Here is a 23,426-nt window from a genome sequence, read left to right as displayed (position 1 = left end):
CAAAGCTCCCCCAGCCCTGGCCCCGCTGTTGGGAGGACAGATCCATGGGCAAGGTGTCAGATATCCTGGAGGCTTCCCAGGAGCACTGCTCTATCCCTGCATTCCCAGGGATTTCAGGGCCAGGCAGGCAAAGAGCCGTCCCCGCCAGGAGGATTCAGGTCGTAGCTCTTGCCCCAGTGACACATTTCCCTCCATCCTGGAGAGGAGAGCAGGGGACGGACAGGCAGAGCTCCTTGGAAGTTAATAACGGAGCTTTACCGGCACGGGAACGCCGAGGAAGGAGGTCACGCTGCTAATGCTCCTGCTGCTGATCCCTGCGGATAAATCCGCATCAGGAACGAGTTACCCGAGAGGGGGATTAAGGGGATGATTCTAATTCCTCGCTGAAGGAGAAGTGTTTTTAACGCTGAGCCCCTCACAGCCACCGACGCCGAGCACTGGCTCCCGCTCCCGGCAGGATCTGACCCACGGGACCTTTCTGTTGGAAAGAGGGGATGAGAAAAATCCCTCCTCAGGATTTGAGCCTCCATCAGGCTGCAGTCCCACACCCCCGCCACCCCAAGATCCCCCAACACCCGGGCTCAGCCACAGGCACCTGAAAATATCCATCTAATCCCAGTTTTCAGTTCTTCCTCATTCCTTGCCACACATGATTAAATATCCAATAGTACTGACAGCCTAAATCCAACACAATTCCATCCGTCCCAGACCAAGCTACTTTCCCAAAGCTTACTGCAGACTTTTACGAGGTTTCTTATACATTTTATCCCCCGTACACCCACATGGACCAGCAGCTGTTCCACAACCAGCCAGACTCCTGGAATGCATCTCCTTTCCCCCGTGCTCGTTAGCGTGGGCTGTAACGAGCCCCATGGTTTCCATCCGAGTAATTCCACAGGCAGGATCTGGGAATTATCAGGCACCAGAGCAGGGCTGGCCCTGGAGCACTTGGTGTCATCCAGTCCCATGGGGGGACACCGGCAGCACTCCAGGGGGATGAGGTGGCAGCCGGGGCCACGTGTCCTGAGCGTCCCCCAACCCTTCCCAGCTGCTCCCGGAGCCGCAGGAGGAGGATCCCCAGGGAGGGACCGGAGCAGGGGACAGGAGCCATCTGCTCCAGAGCCCGGGGTCTGCGTCTGGAGACAGCGAGTGACAAACAGGGTTAATGTCCCGTGAGCGGGAGCTGTCACTCTGTGTTAGGGCCTGGCTTCCACCTTCCACAGCGCAACATTCCAGCGGGGATCACACGGGGAGAGGCACCGGCAAACCGGGACGGGACCACGACCAGAGAGGCCACTCTGGTGGGACTGTGGTGTCAGGAAGGGCCTATCCCTCCTGGCTGTCATGGTCCTGCCCCCAGGCTCTGCTCCGGTGGGACGGGAGGGCAGGGAGCGGAGCAGGGCCCTGGGAAACAACCCCCCGGGGTCCTGGGTGACGCAGGGACCGACCGGCGCCGTGCCAGCGACCTGAGCCGAGCACGGGGTGTTCATTATTGAAGGCTGGGGCAGAGTTACCACGGGCACCAGGTGTCCTGTTTCTGCCAACACCAGCCCGGGAGGACATCGGCTGTCACAGGAACCTCCGTCCTCCCTGTGTGGCTTCACCGGGGCCCAGTGACCCACAGACACAAACACACACCCGCAGGCGCCGTGCCCGCTCCAAAGGAACAGCCAATTTATTGTCGTATAAAGTGAGAACGTAAAAGGTCCCTTAAACCAAACACGGATGGGTCAGGCGGTCCCGGTGGCCCCCCCACTGCCCGGGGGGAGCAGCCCAGGGGGGCCTCGGGGGGTCCCCCCAGCCCCTCTTGTCCGCAGCCGGTTGTAGAGGGGGAAGGAGCTGCCGTGGGGCTGCAGGGATGCCCGGATGGGAGCTGGGGCCGAGGCGTTTGTGCGTTGCAGAGCTCCTGGTCTGCGCTGGAATTAGGCACTTGTGGAAGGGTGCGGGCGCTGCTCCCGACCGGCTCCATCCCACAGCTCCCCATGGCACTGGGAGGACGGGCAGGGGCCGGGGCTGGAGCCCTGCCTGTGCCAAAACACACTGCCCGCACCAGGGGCTGAGGCTGGGCCAGGTCTGGCCCGGTACAGAGGAGGTTCAAGCAGCTTTGGTTGGTGCTCTTGGTGAATTAAGGCAATTTATCTTCAGTTGGTTTAAAAAAAGGCCAAAACCAGCAAAAACCAGCTCTCCCAGGGGCCAGACATGTGGGTGGAAGAGTCTGGGTCTACTCCGGCTTTGCTCTGAGTCACCACTTGGACCCTGCACACCTAAAGGTGGGCACTGACCCCCTCCTGTGCCAGCCCTGTGCCCAGCCTTGCCTCCACCACTGCCACAGGGAACCTGCAGCCCAATACTGGAAGTGCCCAGAAGGGACTCTGGAGCATTTTTAGGGGAGATTCAGGCTCCTGCCAGTGGTGTGGGAGTGGGGAGAGGGCGGAGGAGCCGCAGCGGCTCCTTCCATCCCATTTCCCATCACAGTGACTGGTCGGCAGCTTGTGAGGTGGGAGCTCCCCTCCGGCAGCCGAGGGGAGCAGGGGGTGAGGGTGCTGCAAACACCCACCCCCGTGGTCCCTGGGGAGCACTGAGGGGAAACTGCTCCCCCTGACATCCCAGCAGGGCTGTACCTACTGCCTGGACCCCTCAGTTCCCCTCCATCAGCACCCACACCCCTTGGTGGCCCCAGAGGGCTCTGCCCTGGGGAGCTCATTCCCCATTTGGTTCTTATTCCCCACATTCCAAAGGGGAAGGCTCTGGGTTCGCCCACCAGTGCCCCCTTCTCTGGGTGGGGACCCCCACGCCCCTTGCCCCACCTGGCCTGGGGTGCTGGGAAGGGAGCAGGGAGCAGCAGGGGCCGAAATGGGAGATGGGGTGGCACAACCCACACAAGAGCTGGAGCTGGAGCTGCCTCTGGCCTCTCCCAGCCAGGGTGTCCCCAGTTCCTGTCCCATCCTTTGGTCCCACTGGCTGCAGTCACAGCCCGTGACCCCCCAGGGTCGGTGACCCAGCAGGGCACTGCCCTCACAGCCCTCCTGCTCCTTCCCACTGCCCTCCCAGCAGGGAGCCAGGCCCAGGCCAGCCTGTGAGGGATGGAAACACCGATTCCGTTAATGCCCCAAGGGATCTCTGCGAAGGAAATACAAAAGTTTTACATGAGGTCCAAACGTCCAGGTCGGTTGGAGCAACAGCCACGTGCCAGGGAGATGCTCCGGGTCCTCCATAACATGGGAGGATACTGTGGATGCTCCGTGCTCACGGCTGATATCCACCCCTGGCCACAGCCACCAGAGCCAGGGACCCGCTGCCAGGAGGAGAACGGGGCAAATCCACGAGTATCTCTGTGCGACGCCGGTGGCTGTGACAGCTCCTGCTGCCACGAGCGGCTGTTCCCCGGCCCTGTGCGTCCCCGTGTCCCGCAGGATGCCGGTGCTCACACCACAGTGCTGATGGTGGACGACTCCTCCGAGCGCCGCTGTTTGCTGGGCAGCGACTTGAGGTACTCCAGGTGCCTCCGGGCGTCCTCCTGGTTCTGCCGCACGTAGTACACCAGGTAGGAGATCACCATGGCGAACCAGCCGAACATGGTGACCAGCATGGCGATGTCCGTGGTCTTCTTGTACACGTTGCAGAAGTCCGTGTCGGCGATGACCTGCAGGAAGGCTTTGCCCACGTGCTCCTCCTGCGCCGAGGAGTCGCAGACGATGCCGCCCGAGGAGCCGGCCACCAGCTCCACGGTGCGGATCAGCTCCTGCAGCCGGCAGTCACACAGCCACGGGTTGTTGGACAGGTTCACCTTGGCCTTCAGGTTGCTGAAGGCGTCTTTGCTGACCGACACCAGCCTGTTGGAAGACAAGTCCAGGGAGTGCAGGTGCTCTGCCAGGCCTCGGAAAGCCCCGCTCTCCACGCTGGCGATGGCGTTGTGGGACAGGTCCAGCTCCAGCAGGAGCGGCAGGTCCCGGAAGGCGTCGCGGGGCAGGAAGGGGATGCGGTTGGAGTCCAGGTAGAGCTTGTTGGTGTCGTTGGGGATGTCTCTGGGGATCTCGGTCAGCCGAGCGTTGCTGCAGCGGAAGGTCTTCAGCCCCTCCTCCTCCGAGGGGTAGCAGCCCTTGGGGAAGGCGGTGGCCGGGCGGAGGCAGCAGCCCAGGAGGAGGAGGAGGAGGAGGAGGCTGTGCAGGAGCAGCCCCATGGTGACCGGGCGGAGGAGGACCAGCTCTGCCACAGGCATCGTGCCCTGCTGCCTTTGCCTTCCTCACACCCCCGGGGGCTTCAGCTGGACTCGGCACATCTGAGAGGGGATAGCAAGGGGACAGCGTCAGGCCAGGGGGGTCAGGGGCAGAACCGTCACTGTGCTGGCTGTGGGTACTGCACCTGACCCTGGCCAGGGGACAGGGATGGGGATGGGGACCGGGACAGCCGTCACGGCTCACACATCCCCCCATCCCCGGCCAGCACCTCGCTCGGGGCTCCTGCGAGGCAGGATCAGGTCCCAGGGCCTGAGCACGTCTCCCGCGCCGGCAGCTGGGCTGTAACAACCGGAGACGCTCGGGCTGAGCCAGAGGCGGGGGTGAGATCCCGCCCTGCCAAGGTCACGGCGCTGCGATCGCTGCTCGCAGGAGGCCGATCCATCCTGCGGCGGCCGGAGGACGCACCAGTGCGAGCCCTGGCTCCGGGCGAGCGGCCGCTGCCGGCAGCCCCCGGGGAATGCCATGGAAAACATGTGCGGGCAGCGGCTCAGCAGGTTCCCGCTCCCGGCTCCGTTCCCCGGCAGCGCCCGGGGCACGGGAGGACGCGCGCCGGGTTCTCTCCTTTCGAGGTGACTGTCACGGGTGGGTGCTGGGTGCTCCTGTCCCCTGCCCGCTGCTGCCCCGGCCGTGGGGTCGTGCTGCCCACACCACCCCGTAACCCTGGGCCCCACGCAGCCCTTGATTCTGGAGGGGAAAAACGTCAGCAGGAAAGAAACAAAAACAGAAAAAGGAAATTCACTGGAGCTGAGCGTGCAGTGAGTTCCCAGGGTAGTGGCAGCAGATAAGGGCCGTGTCCGAGGGCTCCGAGCGCTGCCCGGCTCTCCCAGCCCTGGCTCCCACCACGTCCAGGGGCCCCAGCCCGTCCCTGCGCCGGCCGCAGCGCTGGAGCCCCGGAGGGAGGATCCAGGTGCTCTCCCACCATCCCACAATCAAAGACACCGCCCGTGGCACCCGGTCAGGCAGCTCAGTGCTGCTGGTCACCAGGCACATCCTGGGCAAAGCTGCTGCAGGTCCCACCTCCCCCCACTCCCCGGAGCATCCCAACGCCGGCAAACCCGTCTCGGGGTGTTGACTGGGGGTCCCCGGTGCAGGGTAGAGGCGCCCACCCGAGGGTGGCCCCCAAAGCACAGCACCTCGAGCTCTGGGCACTGTCACCCAGCCCGGCCGCGCCAAAACACCCCAAGGTCACACCTGTGCAGAGCCGACCCCTGCTCTGCTGGAGCCCCGGGACCCGCGGGGGTCCTGAGCGGGCACCAGCGCTCAGAGCACCCCAGGGGCACCGGGACCCCACAGCCTCCCACTGCACCAGCCCCCCAGGTCTGCCAGAGGTATCCCGGGACAAACGCAGCCCCCTGAGACTCCCCTCCCGCTGCCCGGGAACCGCCGGACTGAGCCGGGATCTGATGCCTCGGGATGGAGCTGCTTCATCCACGGGACGGGGACACCCCGCGGGTGGGATGCGGACCGGGCACTGCAGCGAGGACGAGCGCTGCCAGCCCCTTACCCATCGCAGGGTCCCCAGCCCGCAGCAGGGTGCGGGAGTCCCCAGCCCGACCCCGGTGATCGCCGCCAGCCCCGGGGAGGGCGGTTGAGGTACCGGGGGCGGTGCGGGCGCCAGGACCCGCCGTGCGCCCGGGGATGCCCGGGGATCCCCCCGGCCCGGGGGCGTCGCGGGCGAGGGAAGCCCCGGTGCTTCCCCGGGGGAAGCTCCGCTCGGCGCGGCGCTGCCGCCCCCCCCCCGCCGCCTCTCGCCCCGCCGGGGGTCCCGGTGCGGACTCACCTGCCTGTGCAGCCCCGGTGGCGGAGCGGCCCCGCGCCCCGGGCCGGAGCGGCCGCGCCCCGCGCAGCGCGGCGGGCCCGGAGCCGGCGGCGGCGGCGGGGCCGGTGGGCGGGATCCTCCGCCCGGGCCTCCCCGGGGCTCCCCGCCCCCGGCCCGCCCCGCCGGGGGGGCCGTGCAGCGCCGAGCACCCCCGGCCCCGCGCCCGGAGCCATCACAGCTCCTCGCCCCGAGGGAGAGGAGCTGCCCCGGGTCCTCAGACCGGGAGGGGCGGGGGACACACCAGGAGACCCAGCGAGGAGCTGCCGGGACCCCCGAGCCCGGGGCAGCCGGTGTCAGAGGCTCTGGGGGTGCTTCACGCCCCCCGCCCTGCCGCGTCCCCCCAAACCTCAGTGGGAGACCCCTCGACCCCGACCGGCCCCCCCCCCGAGCGCTCCGCGCCCCCAGCGCTGCCCTCGCTTCCCCCCTGGACCTTCCCGCCCCCTCCCCAGCTCCTCGGAGGGAGCAAGACCCCCCCCAGTCCCACCCCGACGGGGTCACCGTGCCCCCCCGCCCGGCACCGGCATCGCTTACTCGGGGAAACCCGACCTGCGGCGGCGGCACCGGGGGGGGCGGGAGCCGGGGGGGGGCCGGAGCGAGTCCCCAGCCCAGCCCTGGACTGCCCGGGCCGAGGGTCGCTGGGCTGGGCCGGGGCTCGGGGTCCCGCCGCCCCGGGGCACCGGCGGGGCCTGCTCAGGACCATGGAGAGCGGCCGCCGTTACCGGGCCCCGGGGCCGCCGGCCGGGACGCGGCTGCCCCGGCCCCGAGCACTGACGTTCTCCCGCTGCTCCGGGAGTATAAACCAGTTAGGAGGCGCCTGGCCTGGATCTCGGCTCAATTAGGGGAAGGGAACCTGACGGCAGCCAGACACGGCCGCGGGCAGATGGTCCCCGGAGCCCCCTGCGCTCCGCCGGGGCCATCGCGGGGGCTGCGACCCTGGAAGCGATCAAAAAACGTGTGGATGTGGCACCTGAGGACACGGGTTAGTGGTGAAGGTGACAGTGCCGGGTTAGGGGTTGGAGTCGATGATCTTGGAGGTCGTTTTGATGATTCCATGACCCGAGCCAAACCCAATGCCGGAGCGGTGCTGGGCTCGCCGGGCAGGGCTGTCCCGGGACACGGCCGGACCCCGCAGGCAGCAGCCGGCAGCCATGGTCGGTGCTCTCCAGCACTCCACTGGCATCTCCCCATTCCACTGGGGAGCAGAGCAGCCCCGTGCTGCCCATCACCGTTCCCAGTGCCACCAGGAGCCGTGCACAGAGTAGGAGCCGTGCTGGGATGTGGCAGTGCAGTGCCAGCTCCAGTGCCACAGACATGAGACGAGGGGACAGGCAGGGGCTCGGGGGGCTTGAGCTGGAACCCCAAGAAGGGATGGGTGACTCCAGCTGCAGGTCAGACACGGGAGCAGGAGCAGCTCCAAAGGGGTCCCACATGGAGGACATGACACCCACCAGCCCAAACCCTGCAGTGCAGCACGATCCACGCGGACCCTTCCCACCGCAGGATGGCTAAAAATAGCCAGAACCGGCTCCTCGCTGCCACCACGGAGCTAAATATAACCAGCATCGACCGGGCAGTGGGACCGGCAGCCGGGAGAGCGGGAGCTGAGCACGGCCCGGCACCGGGAGCGAGCGAGCGAGGCCTGGGAATCCACACAGGAACAGCCCCCCGAGCACGGGGGGAACGCGGGCGCAGCTGCCGGTGAGCAGGTTGGGGCCGCATCCCCCGGGAACCCCCCGCCCCCAGTGCCGGCGTTCCCTGGGCAGTGGATGCGGTGTGGGGAGCCCGGGGAGCGGGTCCCCCCCGCGTTCGCACCAGCAACGGCGGCTGCTGCATCACGGAGAGGGATGAATATTTATGGGCGTTTAAAAATAGCTGCTGCATTGTGCTTCCCCCTCACGTGTGGAGCCAGCGGGGTGCGGGGAAGCTGCTAAATTAGATGTCACCGCGCAGGGAGCTGCTCAGTCAGGCAGGAGCGGGATAAAAATAGAGCCTGCTGTGCGTGCGTGGATCTCCTGCAAAGCAGGGCCGGATCCCGTGGGATCCCCCGCCTCCGCACACCGGCATCCCCACACCGTGCCCTGCCACGAGGACACCCCGGAGGAGCCGGGCAGGGACAGGGCTCCTCAGGGTGGCAGCCACACCACCCGTCAGTGGCCCTTCATCTGCTTTACCCATGAGTGTGTGTGTCCCTCCAGGCCCAAAGGCCTCTGCAAGCAGACACTGCCAAGGCCTGGCTCGGGGAAGTGACCCCTTGCCCTGCCAGCAGAGCAGTGCCAGCGTGTGATGCCCGGCAGTCCCGGCCCTGGCAGCTGGCAGGGTCTCCATGCCCTCGCCGTGCCGAGAGCTGGATGTGCAGCTGGAGCCAAGGCCAGAGGGACATAGATGGGGTCAGGACGTGCAGCTCAGCCTGGGACCCCCCAGAGAGTCCCAGGGGCACCTGGGGACCCCTGATCTCACTGGGAACCCACCCAGGCCAACACCAAACCCACTGTGCCAAGTGGCTGGGGGGATTGAAGTGTCTGTGCCAGGCCGGGGGCACTGGCTCTGAGTGGCACCGGCAGAGCCACATGTGCAGGGTAGGCAGCCACCACTGCCAGGGCTCAGCTTGGGGGTTCAGCCCGGGACCCCAGCGCAGCTCCGGGCAGGGGGTTTGCAGCCCACAGTGGCCACGGCGCTGGCAGAGCCGGCGGGCACACACGGAGCCCTGCACAGATGGCTGCGGCCCCCGGGGGCCGTGCCAGCCCCACGCGACAAGCTCTGATGGTTGTGCAAACAAAAGCGTGGCCAGATGGTCTCCCCCCTGCACTCCAGCGCTGGAATCCTGCGCTCGCTCCCAGCCTCGACCTTGGCTGGGTGTCCCGCAGCGCTGCCGGCCTGCACAGCACTGCTGCCGGGATTTTCATGGAGTCATGGAATCAGAGTGGTTTGGGTGGGAAGCGACCTTAAAAAAAAACCATTTGCACCTCTGGCCATGGGCAGGGACACCTTCCACTAGCCCAGGTTGCTCCAAGCCCCATCCAACCTGGCCTTGGACACTCCCAGGGATGGGGCAGCCATAGCTGCTCCAGCGTGGCTGGGGGAAGCTGCTCCAGTGTCCCCCCACCCTCCGTTTGAAGGTGGCGGGGGGAGTGTTCGCCCACCCTCCCCGGGCACCCAGCCGGGTTTGGGGCTCCACGAGCGGTGCAGCCGCTCCAGCCGCTTTCCCGGCGCCGCTTTCCCGGCGGTTCCCGCGGCGGCCCCGCCTCTGCCGGCGCTGCCGGACTACAGCTCCCGGCGTGCCGGGCGGGGCGGGCCGAGGGGCCGCCGGGAGCGCACCGGGAGCGCAGCGGGAGAGCGGCGGAGCGAGCGCCGGTCCCGCCGAGCCGAGCCGGGCCGGGCCGTGCGGGAGCGGTGAGTGCGGGCCGGGGACGGGCCGGGGGGCTCAGCCCTCCCTGCGGGCCGCGGGGGCCGAGCCCCGCGGCGGGGCCGGGGGAAATGCCTCGCTTGGGCCCGGCCCGAGAGGAAAACACCCCAAAAGAGAGAAGCGGGTGCTGGGAGGGAGCTGGGACGCGGCGGGGTGGGAGTGGGGGGTCCCCAGGGCGGGGGTCGCGCTGTGCCCAGCCCGGCCGGGAGCGGGTCCTGCCACAGCCCCCCGGGGCACCGGCCCGGCCCGGGGAATCGGGGAGGGAAGAGGAGTCCGGACCCGGAGGAGCCCAGCCTCGGCCTTCCCTGCGGGTCTAAGATTTCCCGTTAAATCCAGGAGAACAGGCTGAGATGGGCAGAGCCCCCGCCCCCGGTCGGGGTGGCTCATCCCTGTCCGCGTCCCCGTGTCCCCCCCCGGGCTCTGCCAGCCCCGGGACCCCCAGGAGGGACTGGGCAGCGCTGGGGCTCAGACGAGTCCAACGCGGCTCCGGGGAGTTTTGTTCCCAGTCCCACCCAGCAGCCGCCTCCCAGCACAGCCCAGTTCACCAGTGCCCTCCGCTCAAACTCCGATGCCATCAGCAAAGAAGGGTTTAAGGGATTTGTTTGGGAGATGGGGATTGCTGTTGCTGCCAGAGATCGGGATCTGATCCGTGGGATCATCACCACCAGCAGCCTGGGAACACTGGGGAGATCAAGACCTGAGCCCTCTTTACCTCTCCAGCCCGGGTGAAGGTCCTGCAGTGGAGTGCTGGGATCGGAGCACGATCCTGCAATCCCTGGGGAAGAGTGACAGCCCTGCCAAGTTATAGGATCGCTTATTTAGAGTGGAAAGGGCCTTTAAGGTCATCAAGTCCAAGTGTTAAGCAAGGGGATGGGAACACACGGTGATCACACTCCTCTGGGGGCAAAGGTGGGGAAGAAGCTGCACCTGGACAGGGAGCAGGACACGGGAAAGATGGAGCAGAGGGAGGGCTCGGCTCTGGCATCACGCTGTGCCCTTTGCCACTGGCCACAGCTCTGACTTTTCCCCTCCTTGGATGGCCAGTGTCCAATGTCAGCACAGCCTCGACCTTCACCCTCTGTCTGGTGCAACAGTCAGGCTTTTCTGTCCCAAAAAAGAGTGGGAGAGCAGAGCCTGGCAGCAGCTGCTCCAGGAAGGAGGGGCTGGAGTCCCTCCCATGGGGGGCTGTGCCTTGTTTTCCTGCAGGTGAACAAATCCTGCTGTGGAAACAGAAAGCAAACATGGGATGAGGGTGGGGGTAGGGAGCTCTGGACAATGCCCTCAGCCCTCAGCCAGGCTTGTGCAATCCGAAATTTGGCAGAACTGGGGCAAGGGCTGCACAGCCCAGGGCAGAGCTGGAAAGATCTGCAGGTGAAATGTTTAAGGTGGGGAAGGGCAGAGTTTGGAGACACAGAATTACCCTCATGGAGCACTGAATGTTTGGCATCTCCTTACCTCCTGCAAGAATGAGTTAACCTCTCCTGTGTTCCAGCATTCGACCCCTGTATTCCTTAATTTTACAAGGAAGGGAAACTGAGGCAGGAGGAGAGGAATTGCTTCACGTACAGCTTCCAAGTTGGGCCCTTCCCACCCCACTGTGAGTCTGCAGCCGCCCTCGTTTGCAGAAGGGACCAAGTCCAATTTGGTCCTTAGTTTTTGGAAGTTAGACTATTGGTTGGAAATTCCACGGCACAGGCCACGTGCACCTCTGGCTGCAGGAGCTTCTGTGGCCTCGGATAAAGGCATCGCTTCAGGAGAGGCTCCTGGAGAGGCCTCCGGGGCAACCAGAGAGGAATCTGAGGTTTTTAACCGTTGATGAAACTAGATTTTAAGGCCTCCATTGAGAGCACAGATCCCTTTGCATGGGCAGTCTCTTCCAGCATCCCTCCTCCCGCACATCCATGTCACTCTGAGCCCCAGAGTGGTTCCTCCTGCTGCACAGCTGGAATCCCACAGGCACAGCTGGAATCCCACAGGCACAGCTCTTTGTGGAGAGTCGGACTGTTCCTCACGCCTCTTTCCAGCCTCCTCCAGACTAAACAAACCCGTTTCCTTCCAGCTGTCCTTGCAGGTCATGTTTTTCCTACACCTCTGCTCATTCTCTCTGCTCTCCCTGGATGCTCTCCAGCTCCTCCCAGGACTGGACAGTGTTCTGCCAACATCCAGGAGAACTGTTTCCCGTGTCTGGCACTCAGCACTCCTGTTTACATGTTCCACAGGGTGTTTTGCTTTTTGTTGTTGTTGTAACAATCTGACTCTTTTTGACTCATTTCTGCTTCACCACAACCCCCAGTTTTCCTTCTGAGAGCCCTTGGGAATTCCAGCAGGTTCAGGCTGGAGCTGTTCCCCCTGCCAGGGGTGAAGTGCTGAGCTCTGGCTCCCAGTCTTGCTTCCAGACCACACTTTGGGCTGTTGTCAGGAATATCCTCAGGCCAGTGATCCAGGAGATGGGCAACAAGGAAAGGAGCACCCTGCAGAGCTGCAGCCTCTTCCCTAGAAACAAAATCCTTCCCCAGGTATGAGCCCCCTGACAGAGGGAGGTGAGGATCTGCAGCAACGGCTGCCTGTGCAGTTGGAGGAGGTTTGGAAATTACATGGAGCATCCCAGGAGCTGTGGAGGGGAGGCTGGCTCTGAGCCCCAGCCCTGGGCAGGAGCGGGGCCTGCGCCAGCTCCTGAGACAAGCCAGGCCTGGTGCTCCAGGAGGGAGCAGGGAACAGCTGGCAGTGAGGAGAGTGTGATGTTGGAGCTGGCTCGGGCTCGCCCCTGGAGAGCTGGAGGGAACAGCAACACGGCTTCCAGCTGTGGGAACCAACAGCAGAGCCACGAGGCCAGACGGCAGGAAACGGCCCTCGCCGTGGGGTCCCGGATCCAAGGAGGACAGACCCCATCATCCCATCAAACTCCACTTCCATGGGACACAGAGATGATTTTACACAAGAATTTCCCTGATCTCGGTGTGAATACTTTCAGCTTTATAGTGGGTTTAGTTTGTGCTGTTCCCTGTAATCCCTGGAAACCAGAGCTGTCCTGCTCCCAACTGGCCTGGGAGCTGATGAATACCTGCTGCCACTGGCACTGTCAGCCCACTCAATACCTTCACTGTCTGTGGGACACCACTCAGGACTTGCTCCAAGAGGGTGACACTCTTATGCTTCCTCTCCTTCCTGGCATTGTCCAGAAAACCATCTCTGTGCTCCTCCTACATGGCAGCTGTTCTTTCCAGGTAGGGGAAGAGCCACCTCCTCCACAGCTCTTCCTCCTGAAATATCCTCCCAAGGCACTTTGCCCTGTTATCTCTCCCTTTTTACATTCCTCAAGAAGAACCTCATTCCTTCCCTGGGGGGAAATTGTTTTGTTCCTCTTTCTTCCCTCTCTGTAAGTCTTAAATCCAAAGGCAAAACAAGTGAGCCAGAGCAGGAGACCAGCAAACCTCCGGAGCTGTGCAGAACCCTGTTAATTTAGTTAAATTAATTAGGAGATCTGTTGATACAGAGCCTTTCCTCAGCAGATACTGCGTTCTCTCCCCAAGTTTAAGGCCTGCTGGCTCCATAAACACGCAGGAAGCTTCCCATGCCACGTGTTTCCATGATTAACACCGTGACGAGGATTTAAAAGTGCTTAAAAGTATTGGTTTGAGTCTTGTCAGGCAAACGTGGGATTGAACCTCAACACCTTGGCTCCAGGAAAACATCTCAAATCACAAGTAGCTTCTGCCACAGACAGGCTTCCCACACATTATTCCCAAATCTGAACCACTCCCGGATTCGGCGACGTCAGCTCTGGGAACGGCAGTAGCGAGGGGCAGAGGAGTGAGCTGCCTTGGGATTTTTATAGCACGCGGCAGATTTGGGGGTTTGCCTGACAACCAGCCACTGCTGAGCGCTTCGGGCCCGAGCTCTGACCTGGGTGTGTGTTGCAGGGGCTCCCGCGGGACACGAGGGCAGGATGAACGTGGGGACGGCGCACAGCGAGGTGAACCCCAACACCCGCGTCATGAACAGCCGCGGCATCTGGCTGTCCTACGTGCTGGGCATCGGGCTGCTGCACGTCGTGCTGCTCAGCATCCCCTTCTTCAGCGTCCCCGTGGTCTGGACCCTCACCAACATCATCCACAACCTGGTAAGGGGGGGCGGCGCGGCCCAGGGCACGGGGAGCCTCTGGGGGAGCCTCTGAGCAACCCGCTGAGATCCCTCTTGGAACGGGTCCTTTGTGTTTCCAAAGGTGCCGGGGGAGTTGCTCAACCTGCAACCCTCGGCCTGCCCTGGTGCCTCTGGGTCATGGGTTTAAATCCAGCCCAGGTACAGGTGAGGCAGCAACACCTGGTGAGGCTGCTCCGAGGGGATTCATTTGCCTCCAGGGCAAGTCCTTCTTTGTGTCCCCAGAGGAGTTTGGGACAGGCCCCAGACACTGCCAAGGTCTCCCTTGGGGTTGTAAAACTTGAATTGGCCTCGTCAGAGTTAAGGAAACAAGATTAAATCCCGGATGTTTTTCTGCTTAAAGTAAAAGGTTAGTCCAGGAACTGATTCCCTTCTCTAATGATCAGGTCCCCAGACAGGTTCTCACAGGCACAGGGGACAAAACTCTTCACAGATGCAGCAATTGATTCTGTATCCTTAATTTTAAATAACATCTCTGCCTAGGAATATTCCAGGGACAAAAATGACACGGACTGGGAACCGTCATGCTAAAGTTATTCCTAGTGGGGGATAAAACCAACCCCAGACTGCCAAACTGGAGCTGCTCTGGTGATAAAACCTCCACAAACCCCCAAACTGGAGCTGCTCAGCACTCGGCTCACAAGCAGCCGGCTCCTCATCCCCCTCCTCTGGCAGCTTTAGGTCCTGGGAAAAAAAAAAAAAAGGAGTTTAAGTGCCAGGAGTGTCTGTCCTGAGGAGCTGTGATGTAGCCAGACACTGTTTGTCTGTGGCTTGTGTTCCCCTGGTAATCGGGGGGTGACAGACCCTCTCCCAGCATGTTTTCCGGAGGTTTGTGCCGCGCCGCGGCGGGCGGGTGCTAATCTCCCGATCCCAGAGATCCCAGGGCTGTAATCTTGTCACCACCTCCTTGGCTCACACCCAGGAGTCCAGCGAGAGGCCTCACGTGGAGCAGCCGAGCTGCCCCGGCCTTTCCCGACTCTCCTTCCCCTGCTTCCGTGGCCGCTCCCGGTTTTCCAGCAGCGCCACGTCCCTCTAGTGGAACGGCGCGGGGCTGCAAGCTCCCGAACGCGCTCCCCCGGCTGGGATTTTGGGATGCGGGGCCCCCGCGAGCCTCACGCTGTGTGTCCCGCAGAGCATGTACATCTTCCTGCACACCGTGAAGGGAACCCCCTTCGAGACCCCGGACCAGGGCAAGGCCCGGCTGCTCACGCACTGGGAGCAGATGGATTACGGGGTCCAGTTCACCGCCTCCCGCAAGTTCCTCACCATCATGCCCATCGTCCTGTGAGTATTCCCAGCTGGCCCAGCTGCCTCGTGTCCCAGTACCCACCAGTGTTCTGTCCTGGGACACAGGCACACGGAATGCCACAGCTCAGTTTGCTTCTCTCTCTCTCTTTGTTTCCACCCTTCTTTTCCAGGTATTTTCTAACCAGCTTTTACACCAAGTACGACCGGATACACTTCATCATCAACACCATCTCCCTCATGAGCGTCCTGATCCCCAAACTGCCTCAGTTCCATGGAGTCCGGATCTTTGGGATCAACAAGTACTGAGTGGCGTGGCTGGAGCGGACGGCGGAGGAGCAGGGAAAGGGGGAATTCCTCCTCCCCAGCCCTGTTTCCTCCCCCCACGCAGACTGGGATGTGATTTCGGAGTGGCTGTTCAAAGGCAGATCCCAACAGACACATTCCGCATGCTGGATCCTCGTGCCCAATAAATCCAAACCAGCTCCAGAGTAGAGTTTAGTGCGGAGCAGGACACGCGACACCGGATTTCTCTTATCCCAGTGTCACCAGTAGATGCAAAACCACCGAGACTTGGAGGTACACCGAGGATGAATTCTGGGAAGAGTCTCATCTGTCCCAGGCATGGAATGACAAGGACAGGGGTGAGGGGAAAAGCTTTTAGTGCTGGTACTATTGCTGTGGTAAATGCACTTTAAAATACCTTTCCCTTCCTGAAGCCGGGTGCTTTGAGCAGTACATGGGGGAAATCCAAAGGGATACAGCCAGACTTTCCCAGGACTGGATTGTTTTGGGGTCTGAGTTCCAGTTTTAGGCAGATCTGAACGACAGATTTTTATTCTGCAGTCTTTGACACCGCTGAGAAGGGAAGTTCTTTTCCTAAAAACAGCACAGGAAGGAACAACCTGCAGTTTGACAAAGCTTCCACTTTCCTACAGCACCATCCATGTGGTCCAGGGAAAAGGTGGATAGATCCCAAATCATGCTTGTTATTTTCAGTTTATACCCAAATCTGTCCAGGTAACTCTTCTCCCCACCCCACTGCTGGTTTTTAAGCACAGGAGGGCTTGGGGGGCATTTGGATCAAGGGCTGGGGGTGGATGATTTAATGATTGACAACAAATGCCACCGAGCTCCTTGGGACACGGACATGGACATGGAGGGGTGTGGGAGAGGCTCACACTGGACAGGTACAGGCCCAACGAGGTGGAAGCCTGATTGCTCTAATCAAGCACACAGCCATCCTTGACTTTCATTGGAATTTTTCTCCTCAGTCCAGCTCCTTGGTTAAGTCCGTGTGACTGGGATTTGCCAATTCTCCAGTTATCCATGGACTCGAGGGAAGTGAGGGTTGGATTTCTGGCTTTCCTGGAAGTCTGTCCCTCAGCTCCACACCCCAGGGCTGCGTGAGGAGCAGCAGCAGCAGCAGATGAATTGACCAGCAGAGGGATTCAGTGGGTCACTGATAAGAGATTATTTCACAGAGGAACAAAATCCAGCCTTTGCCCTCAAATTACCAGCTCAAACAGGTTCAGGTTTCCTGGCTGAGGCAGCTTTTTCCTGTTCAAAATAATCCATATTTTCTTTTGGGTTATGTTCCAGGTGGAATGTTTTCCCTCACGCTTCCCCTGAAACCCCATGAAAACCTGTATTTCTGTTGTCTTAATGCTTATATTGTCTCATCTTTCTGACAATGGGATAAAACCTTTTAAATTTGCTATTTTTGTTCCTGCAGTAGCAATTCCAGCTTTAGAGGCCACAGTGGAGAGCGTTGAGTTGTTGGATGGTCTGAGCATAGGACATGGATTGAGGAATTTCAGGTTTGCACCTAAAATCTGTTACTCTGTGCATAATTTTAGGGAAGCTGCTTCACTTCTCTCTCTCAGACTTCCTATGGGACTGCTATGGGGCAGGGAAAACATTCAGTGTACCTCAGAGGGCTGCTGGAATGCAGGGAGAATCACTCCCTCATATGTTTGAAAAGTGGAAATATAAGTGAAGAGGATGTTTTCAAGAAGGTAGAAAGAGAAAAGAGTCTGGTTGGAGACCCCAGGCGTTGACAGACGTGCAATTTCCCTGATGGGGAGGTTAAACCTTAAATGTAACCCCCAGGACATAAGGACTGCTGCTTTAGTTAAGGTACTCTCTACCCTAATCGGCTCTTTAAGCTACTAGACAATGATAATTGTTATCAAAATAGAGATATTTCATCAATCAGCTTGGAAATGGCACAGGAATGAGCAGTATCCCTGCGGGAATGGCTGCTCCAGGGAGCAGGTCCTGGCAGGGTGGCTGAGGATGTACCCAAAATACTGTGTGGTGCTGAACAGACCCGAGTGTCTGCCCAGGCACAGCTTCCATCTCCAGAGGGAAGAAAATGAATTGTTTTGGTAGAAAAAAAAGGGGAGAAACAGCACTTTTTTTGGCGACAGAAAGAGTCTCTAGGTGCTTACAGACACGACTCCTCACAGGCAGACATATGCTGGGTAGTTCTAAGCATATGCACATCACAGAGTGAAGGCAGGTTTGATAATTTTAGAATAATTATAAATAGAAGGGATCAGCTTTTCTTGATGAGATAGAGCAATTCCCACAGCCTCCCTGAAGGCACTACAACAGCTGAGAGTCTGAGCACTTGTGCTGGTCACTGACACTAAGGACATCTGACTCTGTTTTGTTAAATTAAATATAACTGTGAACCAGAATTGGATTATAAACTGCTCAAACAAGCAGGTTTTAAAGCCTGAAGTCCAAAATTTATAATTAAGGCTTTGCCTAACAGCAGAAGTAAACTTTTCTGACTTCTCTCTTTCACACAAATGATTAAAAACAGCCTACCTAGGAGTTATGTGACAGTGACACTCTTTGCAACACAGGCATAATTTTTCCATGGAATAACTGCAGTTAACTTGGACTCAGTTAGTCCAGTCAAGGGAAACATAAGTGGAAACAGGAGGAATATGGAAAGAGGCGAGTTGAAGAAAGATTTCTTATTATATTAAGTGTCTACATACTATTAATAAGTATTTGAACAATTACAAACCTGGCAGAATCTTCCTTAAGATCCCAGCTTAAGGGTAGGTGTCAGGGTTAATCAAAAATAGAAAAGCAATAAGTTAATTGTAATTAAACCACCATTGTTAGGGGTACCTGAGAGAGTCTGAAGTGAAAGGACAGCATGGGCAGGCTGAGGAGTTGTCAGACGTGTCCTTAGAGGTGACAGATCAGGGATGAAGCCACATTTTAGGTGAAGAACCCAAACATGAGCAGAACTCCTTTTAAAGTGGAGTTTTCCCCAGGTACCTGCGTGGAGGAGATAAGTGACCACTGCTGATTTTAAATGGGATTCTGATCACATTTAAGTGGGATTCTGATCTGATAGATTTTCGTATGAAACTTGTCCTGCATCATAAGCAGGACAAATCTTACCTGGAGAGATCAAGGCGGGCTCCACCCTGTGATGGAGGAACAATTCCTGGTGAGCAGGTACTTCAACAGCTTTTCTTTTTGGTTCTGCAATGAAAGAGAAAAGCTTTTGAAAGCCTGGGACCCTTCTCAGGAACTGGCAGCAGCCTTGCACTGGGCAAAGCCTCCTAAGCCACTGTCAGCACCACGCACGTATCCACAGGGTACAGCGGTCCCTGCTCCAGGACAGTGGGAAAACCAGCAGGTCCTCCCAGCCTGATGCTCCTGAATTAGGGATCCTGTCTTGGGATTCATTTAACAGAGCTACCAGGGTGGCAAACAGTGCAAACCTTCGCAGGAAAAAGCCTTTAAAATAAACAAGATTTAGGGCTACTTCATTCCCGAGTACTTTTATTTTTGAATTTTGGGTTGTTTTTAGAAGCTCGGTACTGGCCCTCGAGGAGGGGACAGCAGTGGGTTAACACATTAATATTCCTCATTGTAACTTATGTTGCTTTATCATTGCCTATAATAGCTCTTAAGCATGCGAGTGTTGGTGTATCTGTATCCTCCCTGGATCAGTTTAATGAGCTGAATTAATTGGGAGGTTTTTTTAAAGGAATGTTCTGTACAAAGTTTTAGGGTTTTTTTTTCCCAGTAGCCCTTCTTTTTGCTGTGGATACAGGAGTCTCAAGTAGAGAACTTTCTAAAATAAAGTGTGAATATTTTTATTACTCCTTTGTACAGTGTTCTAAGAGAGACTAATAAAGTTAAGTATTCAGGTAAAAACTTGTGTTTTGAGTTTTGGAATTTTCACATGGATGGGTTTTGCTGTTAAACAGGAATGGCAAATGAATCATGGAATGGTTTGGGTTGGAAGGGACCTCAAAGATCATCCAGTTCCACCCCCTGCCATGGGCAGGGACACCTTCCACTAGCCCAGGTTGCTCCAAGCCCCATCCAACCTGCCCTTGGACAGTTCCATGGATGGAGTTACAACTTCTATACCTGTAGAAGTTTGAGTTACACACAGCCCCTTTAAGAGACCCTGCTCAATCACTCAGACCTTTCAGAGGAAGAGTTATAAAATGGCCATTGTGTGAAAACAAAACATTAGTGAGGAGGAAATTCCTCCAGGGATCTCACATCTGGGAGTGACTTGGGATAAGCTGCAGTGACCAGCAAGGAATCCTCTTGCACAGACTGGGTCTAACTGTGCTTCTGCCCCAGGGGTTGCTTCAGGGACCCCCCCCTCTTAGCAAGGTAAGGGAAATCAGTTTAATCTCTGGGTGTGTGCTGCTTTCAGCTTCCTGTGCTAACTCACAGCTCTCTCATATAGCAAATGCTTCCGGCCCTCTGAGCAGAAGGGAAGCCAGAGATCTCCTCCCCAGTCCTGCTGCTCTGCAGGGCTCACATCCCCTCAGCAGACCCAGGCTCCCGATCCACAGGAGGCATCCACCAAACAGGCAAGTGCCTTATTCCAGAGCTTGGGCTGGGGCAGAGCCTTGGGGGAAGCTGCCTGCTAAGTGCTCTTCTTTAGCTTTTCTCCCTTCTTGAAGACTTCCAAGGCAATGAGCCCTGCAAGTGCTACTAAAATTGGGCACACAAGCCTATCTGTATTGGCAATGGATTTAACCTCAGGGAGAGTGGGGTTAGATGGGGCATTGGGAGGAGATTCCACCTTGGGAGCCAGGTGAGGCCCTGGCACAGGTTGCCCAGAGGAGCTGGGGCTGCCCCAGCCCTGCAAGTGTCCAAGGCCAGGTTGGACGGGGCTTGGAGCAACCTGGGCTGGTGGAAGGTGTCCCTGCCTGTGATAAACAAAGTCTCGAGTTTCTATAAGTTTCGAATAATAGTTTATTATATGGTAAAAGCAAGCAGCCGGCTGGGTGACAGAAATGAGACCAGTTTCCCAAACCTACTACAGGGTACATTTAGTATTTATCTTAGCTACTTCATGCATATTAATTATATCATATACATATACATTCTACAGGTTTTTGCTAAGTATTTAATATATGGGTTTTCTTACAGCTAAAGCTAAAAGGGTTATCTCTACAACCAGTCATAATTCATGCATTCTTGGACGAACAGGCGTCTAAAGATTTAAAGTTCTACTATATTTTATCCTTAGGATAGTAAGGAGGTTTTAGGCCTCTTGACCTTGTGAGGGTCTGTTTTATTTCTTTATGGGGGTGTAATTAAGTTTTACAATCCGTTTGTTTTATTTTGATGTAATCACCCATTTGTTCCACGAATCACAATTATTTATATATCACAATTCCCTCCCCTTTTTTATTATTAACTTATTGATTCGTGACTTTTTGATTTTTATAACATTAACTTTGTATATTTTGTCTTATTTATTGTATACAGTAATAGAGTCAAAAGTTTAAAAAATGTCTTTAAGTTTCCATTTGTCGGTTTATGTCTTAATTTTATTTTAAATTTTCTGTTGGTGATGTTGTCTACGCAGATCTTGGCGTTTTCTTTACTTTGGTGTAATGTATTTAAGGAAGTTGCTTTTTTAATTTTGATTGCAGTTCGTGTAATTAGCATCACTTGATATAGATTTTTCACTGTGGCTCCAGGGATTCACCTGTAAAAGATCTTACATATATAATCTCTAGGTACAACATTATGAATTGGCCTCTCGAGGTTATAAGCTTGTTTCGAGGATTAGCTCTTTAACATTTCTAAGTTGTTTTTATAAATGTACAATATAATTTTTAATAGTACTTTTATCATGTTTCTGGCTACATTAGTTTGACAAGGATACGCCTCAGGTCAACCTGAAAAAGTGTCAGTGAGAACAAGTAAATATCTATACCCTCCTTTTTCTGGGTAGTTCTAAAAATCGATTTGCCATTTCTGTCTTGGATAATTATTTTTTCTATTTGTCTTAGTTGAATTTTGTTATGCGTCTCCTGTCTCACAATGGTATAGAGATTTCGTGTTACTATATTTTGGCTTAGATATCTGTATAGAGCTTCTGCTCCTAATGTGTTCTCTTACGTTCTGTTAAGTGTTCATGAAATAGAAGAGGATATTACTAACTTACCCTGTGATGTCTTGACCCATTTGTTTTTCTTCTATTTTTCCTCTTAAATTCTTGATTAACTTTCAGTCTTCTTTAGAGTATCTAGGCTCTGTCTTTGACTACTGAATTTGAATTTTACTGTCAGGGATCAAATACTGGATTTTGCTTTCTTCTGCTTTTACTGCCCTTTTTACTTCCGATCATTCATGGCATTTCTTCTTTCAAGGCCAGTAACACCCTTTTTGGTAAGCCTTTCGATACATAATAGCAACTTTTCTGGCAACTGAAGTGTTATAATCTGGTTATTTTCCGAGTTAAGGTATTGACAAGGAGGGCTCTTGCCTTTATTACTTCATTTATCGTGGTTATTGCATATCTAGCTTTACGTCCTCTTTTGTAGATGAAATTTTTCTGTGAACCAGAAGTCTTTAGCATCTTTCAGGGGTTCTTCTTTCAAGTCTGGTCGGCTTGAGTACGTTGCTCTTATTGTCTCTAAGCAGTCACGTGCAACTGTATTTTTGGTGGCTTCTTGAAGAAAAAGCTGGATTGATTATTTTGGTCAATCAGTGTGGCTTGGTACTTTAGAAAGCGCTGAGGTGAAAGCCAATGATTTAAATCAAGGGCTGGAGCCCTCATTAGTTTTGTTTTAGCTTATGAAAAGCTTTGTCAGTTTTTTTACTCCAAGTGAGTGTGTTGGACTCACCTTTATGAGCTCACACAGGGGCTCCACCAGAAGTCCATAGCTGTAGATCTACAAACGACATTATTTGGTCCCTCGGAGCAATGTTTGGAGCTCTTCCTTCTCTGGTGGCCAAGGAGTCCGGCAGACAGCTTCTTTCTTTGCTGTTTTTAGGGTTCGTTGTCCTGCAGCGACCTTGCAATTGAGGTAGGAGACTTGTTGCACAGCTCTTAGTACTCAACCAATCTGAGAAAGTTTAGCATGTGAACAGTTCATTCAGTACATATTATTTTGGATTTTCTTTGTCCTGCAAGGATTTTCTCATTCAAAAGCGAACAGTGATTAACTTTGCAGGGCTCCAGGCCAGGCAGAAGAAAGCCTCCTTTAGATCCAGGACAGTAAACTATTTTAGCTCTGGTGTCAATTTAGTCAGCCGTGTACATGGATCTGCAACTATGAGGTGCAAGCTCCCAGCCATCTCATTTATTGCTCTAAGATCTTGCACTATTTTATACTTCCCATGAGGTTCCTTTACTGGTAAGATGGGAATATTATATTTTGATTTATATATTTTTTAATAACTCATGTTTAATAAACTTTTCTATATTGTGTTGAATCCTTTCCTGATTCTCTATTTTAGGGGATATTGTTTAATCTTTATTGGCTGTGCCCCTAATTTAACTTTTACTTCAATTGACAATGTTATTTTTGCTCTTCTTGAAGTTTTCGAAGCTCATACTTTGATCCGTTACTACTTCATGTATGCTGCTTGAACTTTGAGTCTCTATTAGGGCAAGATTTAAAATCTCAATCAATTGCTCCTTTTTACTTTGAATTTTATTTTGTTCTGTTCAAATTTAATTTCAGCTCTCAATGGCTCTAGTAAGTCTCTTCCCAGTAAACAAACTGGTGAGTTTGGCATGTATAAGAATCTGTGGATTTCAAATTACTTTCCTAATTTGTATTTTAAAGGTTTCAAGAAATGAGCTTTTTCTGTTTGACCCATGGCTCCCCTTATCAATACAAAACTTACAGCAGTGGGTACTAAAGTTTGATTAATACTTAAAATACAGCTCTTGTATTGATTAGAATTATGCTTCCTGATTTTTGTTCTTTTAGCCTTTTTGTATTGGGGATCTTGGGGCTATTTACAGCCTTTTAGGATTCAGCACAGCCCTTCAGGATTCGGTCTAGGCCCCCTTTCCCCCACCCCCGGGTACAAAGGAGTTAATAAATTCTCTCCCTGCTCCCTTTCCCCAGGATAGCTGTAGTAATCAGGAAGTATAAAAGGTTGTTAAACTGCCAGGACAGAATATTTACAAATCAGAAGATAACAAAAGACGAATATAATAGTCATGGTATTATCTAGTGTTCTGACAGTATTATTCAAAATTGCACTTCAATTCTGTATATGCATCACTTTTTGGAGATTGGTATTTGTT

The 23,426-nt window shown here is 55.9% G+C and overlaps 3 protein-coding genes across 4 annotated transcripts; 2 read left to right on the top strand and 1 right to left on the bottom strand.

Annotated features, from left to right (window-relative positions):
• Positions 1-1,652: 1,652 nt before the first annotated feature.
• Positions 1,653-13,372, bottom strand: LRRC3C (leucine rich repeat containing 3C). 2 transcript variants are annotated; one of them, XM_064636625.1, is made up of 2 exons: positions 10,173-13,372; positions 1,653-4,279 (listed from the first exon to the last, which is right to left on the bottom strand). In XM_064636625.1, the coding sequence occupies exon 2, from the start codon at positions 4,217-4,219 to the stop codon at positions 3,425-3,427; it is 795 nt and encodes a 264-aa protein (XP_064492695.1). In that variant the 5' UTR covers positions 4,220-4,279; positions 10,173-13,372; the 3' UTR covers positions 1,653-3,424. The 2 variants fall into 2 exon arrangements, with proteins under 2 accessions (XP_064492695.1, XP_064492696.1); XM_064636626.1 differs by lacking the exon at positions 10,173-13,372 and adding an exon at positions 6,019-6,092.
• LOC135402813 (basic salivary proline-rich protein 2-like) lies at positions 5,877-6,896 on the top strand. The gene has a single exon (XM_064636273.1). The coding sequence runs from the start codon at positions 5,877-5,879 to the stop codon at positions 6,894-6,896; it is 1,020 nt and encodes a 339-aa protein (XP_064492343.1).
• ORMDL3 (ORMDL sphingolipid biosynthesis regulator 3) lies at positions 9,327-19,057 on the top strand. Its single transcript, XM_064636627.1, has 4 exons — positions 9,327-9,447; positions 13,381-13,580; positions 14,751-14,902; positions 15,037-19,057. Exons 2-4 carry the CDS (start codon positions 13,407-13,409, stop codon positions 15,170-15,172), a joined length of 462 nt encoding a protein of 153 aa, XP_064492697.1. The 5' UTR covers positions 9,327-9,447; positions 13,381-13,406; the 3' UTR covers positions 15,173-19,057.
• The last annotated feature ends 4,369 nt before the right edge of the window (positions 19,058-23,426 follow it).

The sequence above is a fragment of the Pseudopipra pipra genome, chromosome 26 (genome assembly GCF_036250125.1).
Source record: "Pseudopipra pipra isolate bDixPip1 chromosome 26, bDixPip1.hap1, whole genome shotgun sequence".
Classification (NCBI taxonomy): Eukaryota; Metazoa; Chordata; class Aves; order Passeriformes; family Pipridae; genus Pseudopipra; species Pseudopipra pipra.
The sequence above is the reverse complement of the archived record's forward strand: the minus strand, read 5'-3'. Positions and strand labels throughout refer to the sequence as shown.

Excerpts from the sequence above, each read along its gene's own strand:
- ORMDL3 (XM_064636627.1), top strand. The coding sequence starts at position 13,407 with ATGAACGTGGGGACGGCGCACAGCGAGGTGAACCCCAACACCCGCGTC. Across the intron at positions 13,581-14,750 it reads CCAACATCATCCACAACCTG|AGCATGTACATCTTCCTGCA; the intron begins GTAAGGGGGGGC and ends TGTGTCCCGCAG. Across the intron at positions 14,903-15,036 it reads ACCATCATGCCCATCGTCCT|GTATTTTCTAACCAGCTTTT; the intron begins GTGAGTATTCCC and ends CTTCTTTTCCAG.
- LRRC3C (XM_064636625.1), bottom strand. The coding sequence starts at position 4,219 with ATGCCTGTGGCAGAGCTGGTCCTCCTCCGCCCGGTCACCATGGGGCTG.
- LOC135402813 (XM_064636273.1), top strand. The coding sequence starts at position 5,877 with ATGCCCGGGGATCCCCCCGGCCCGGGGGCGTCGCGGGCGAGGGAAGCC.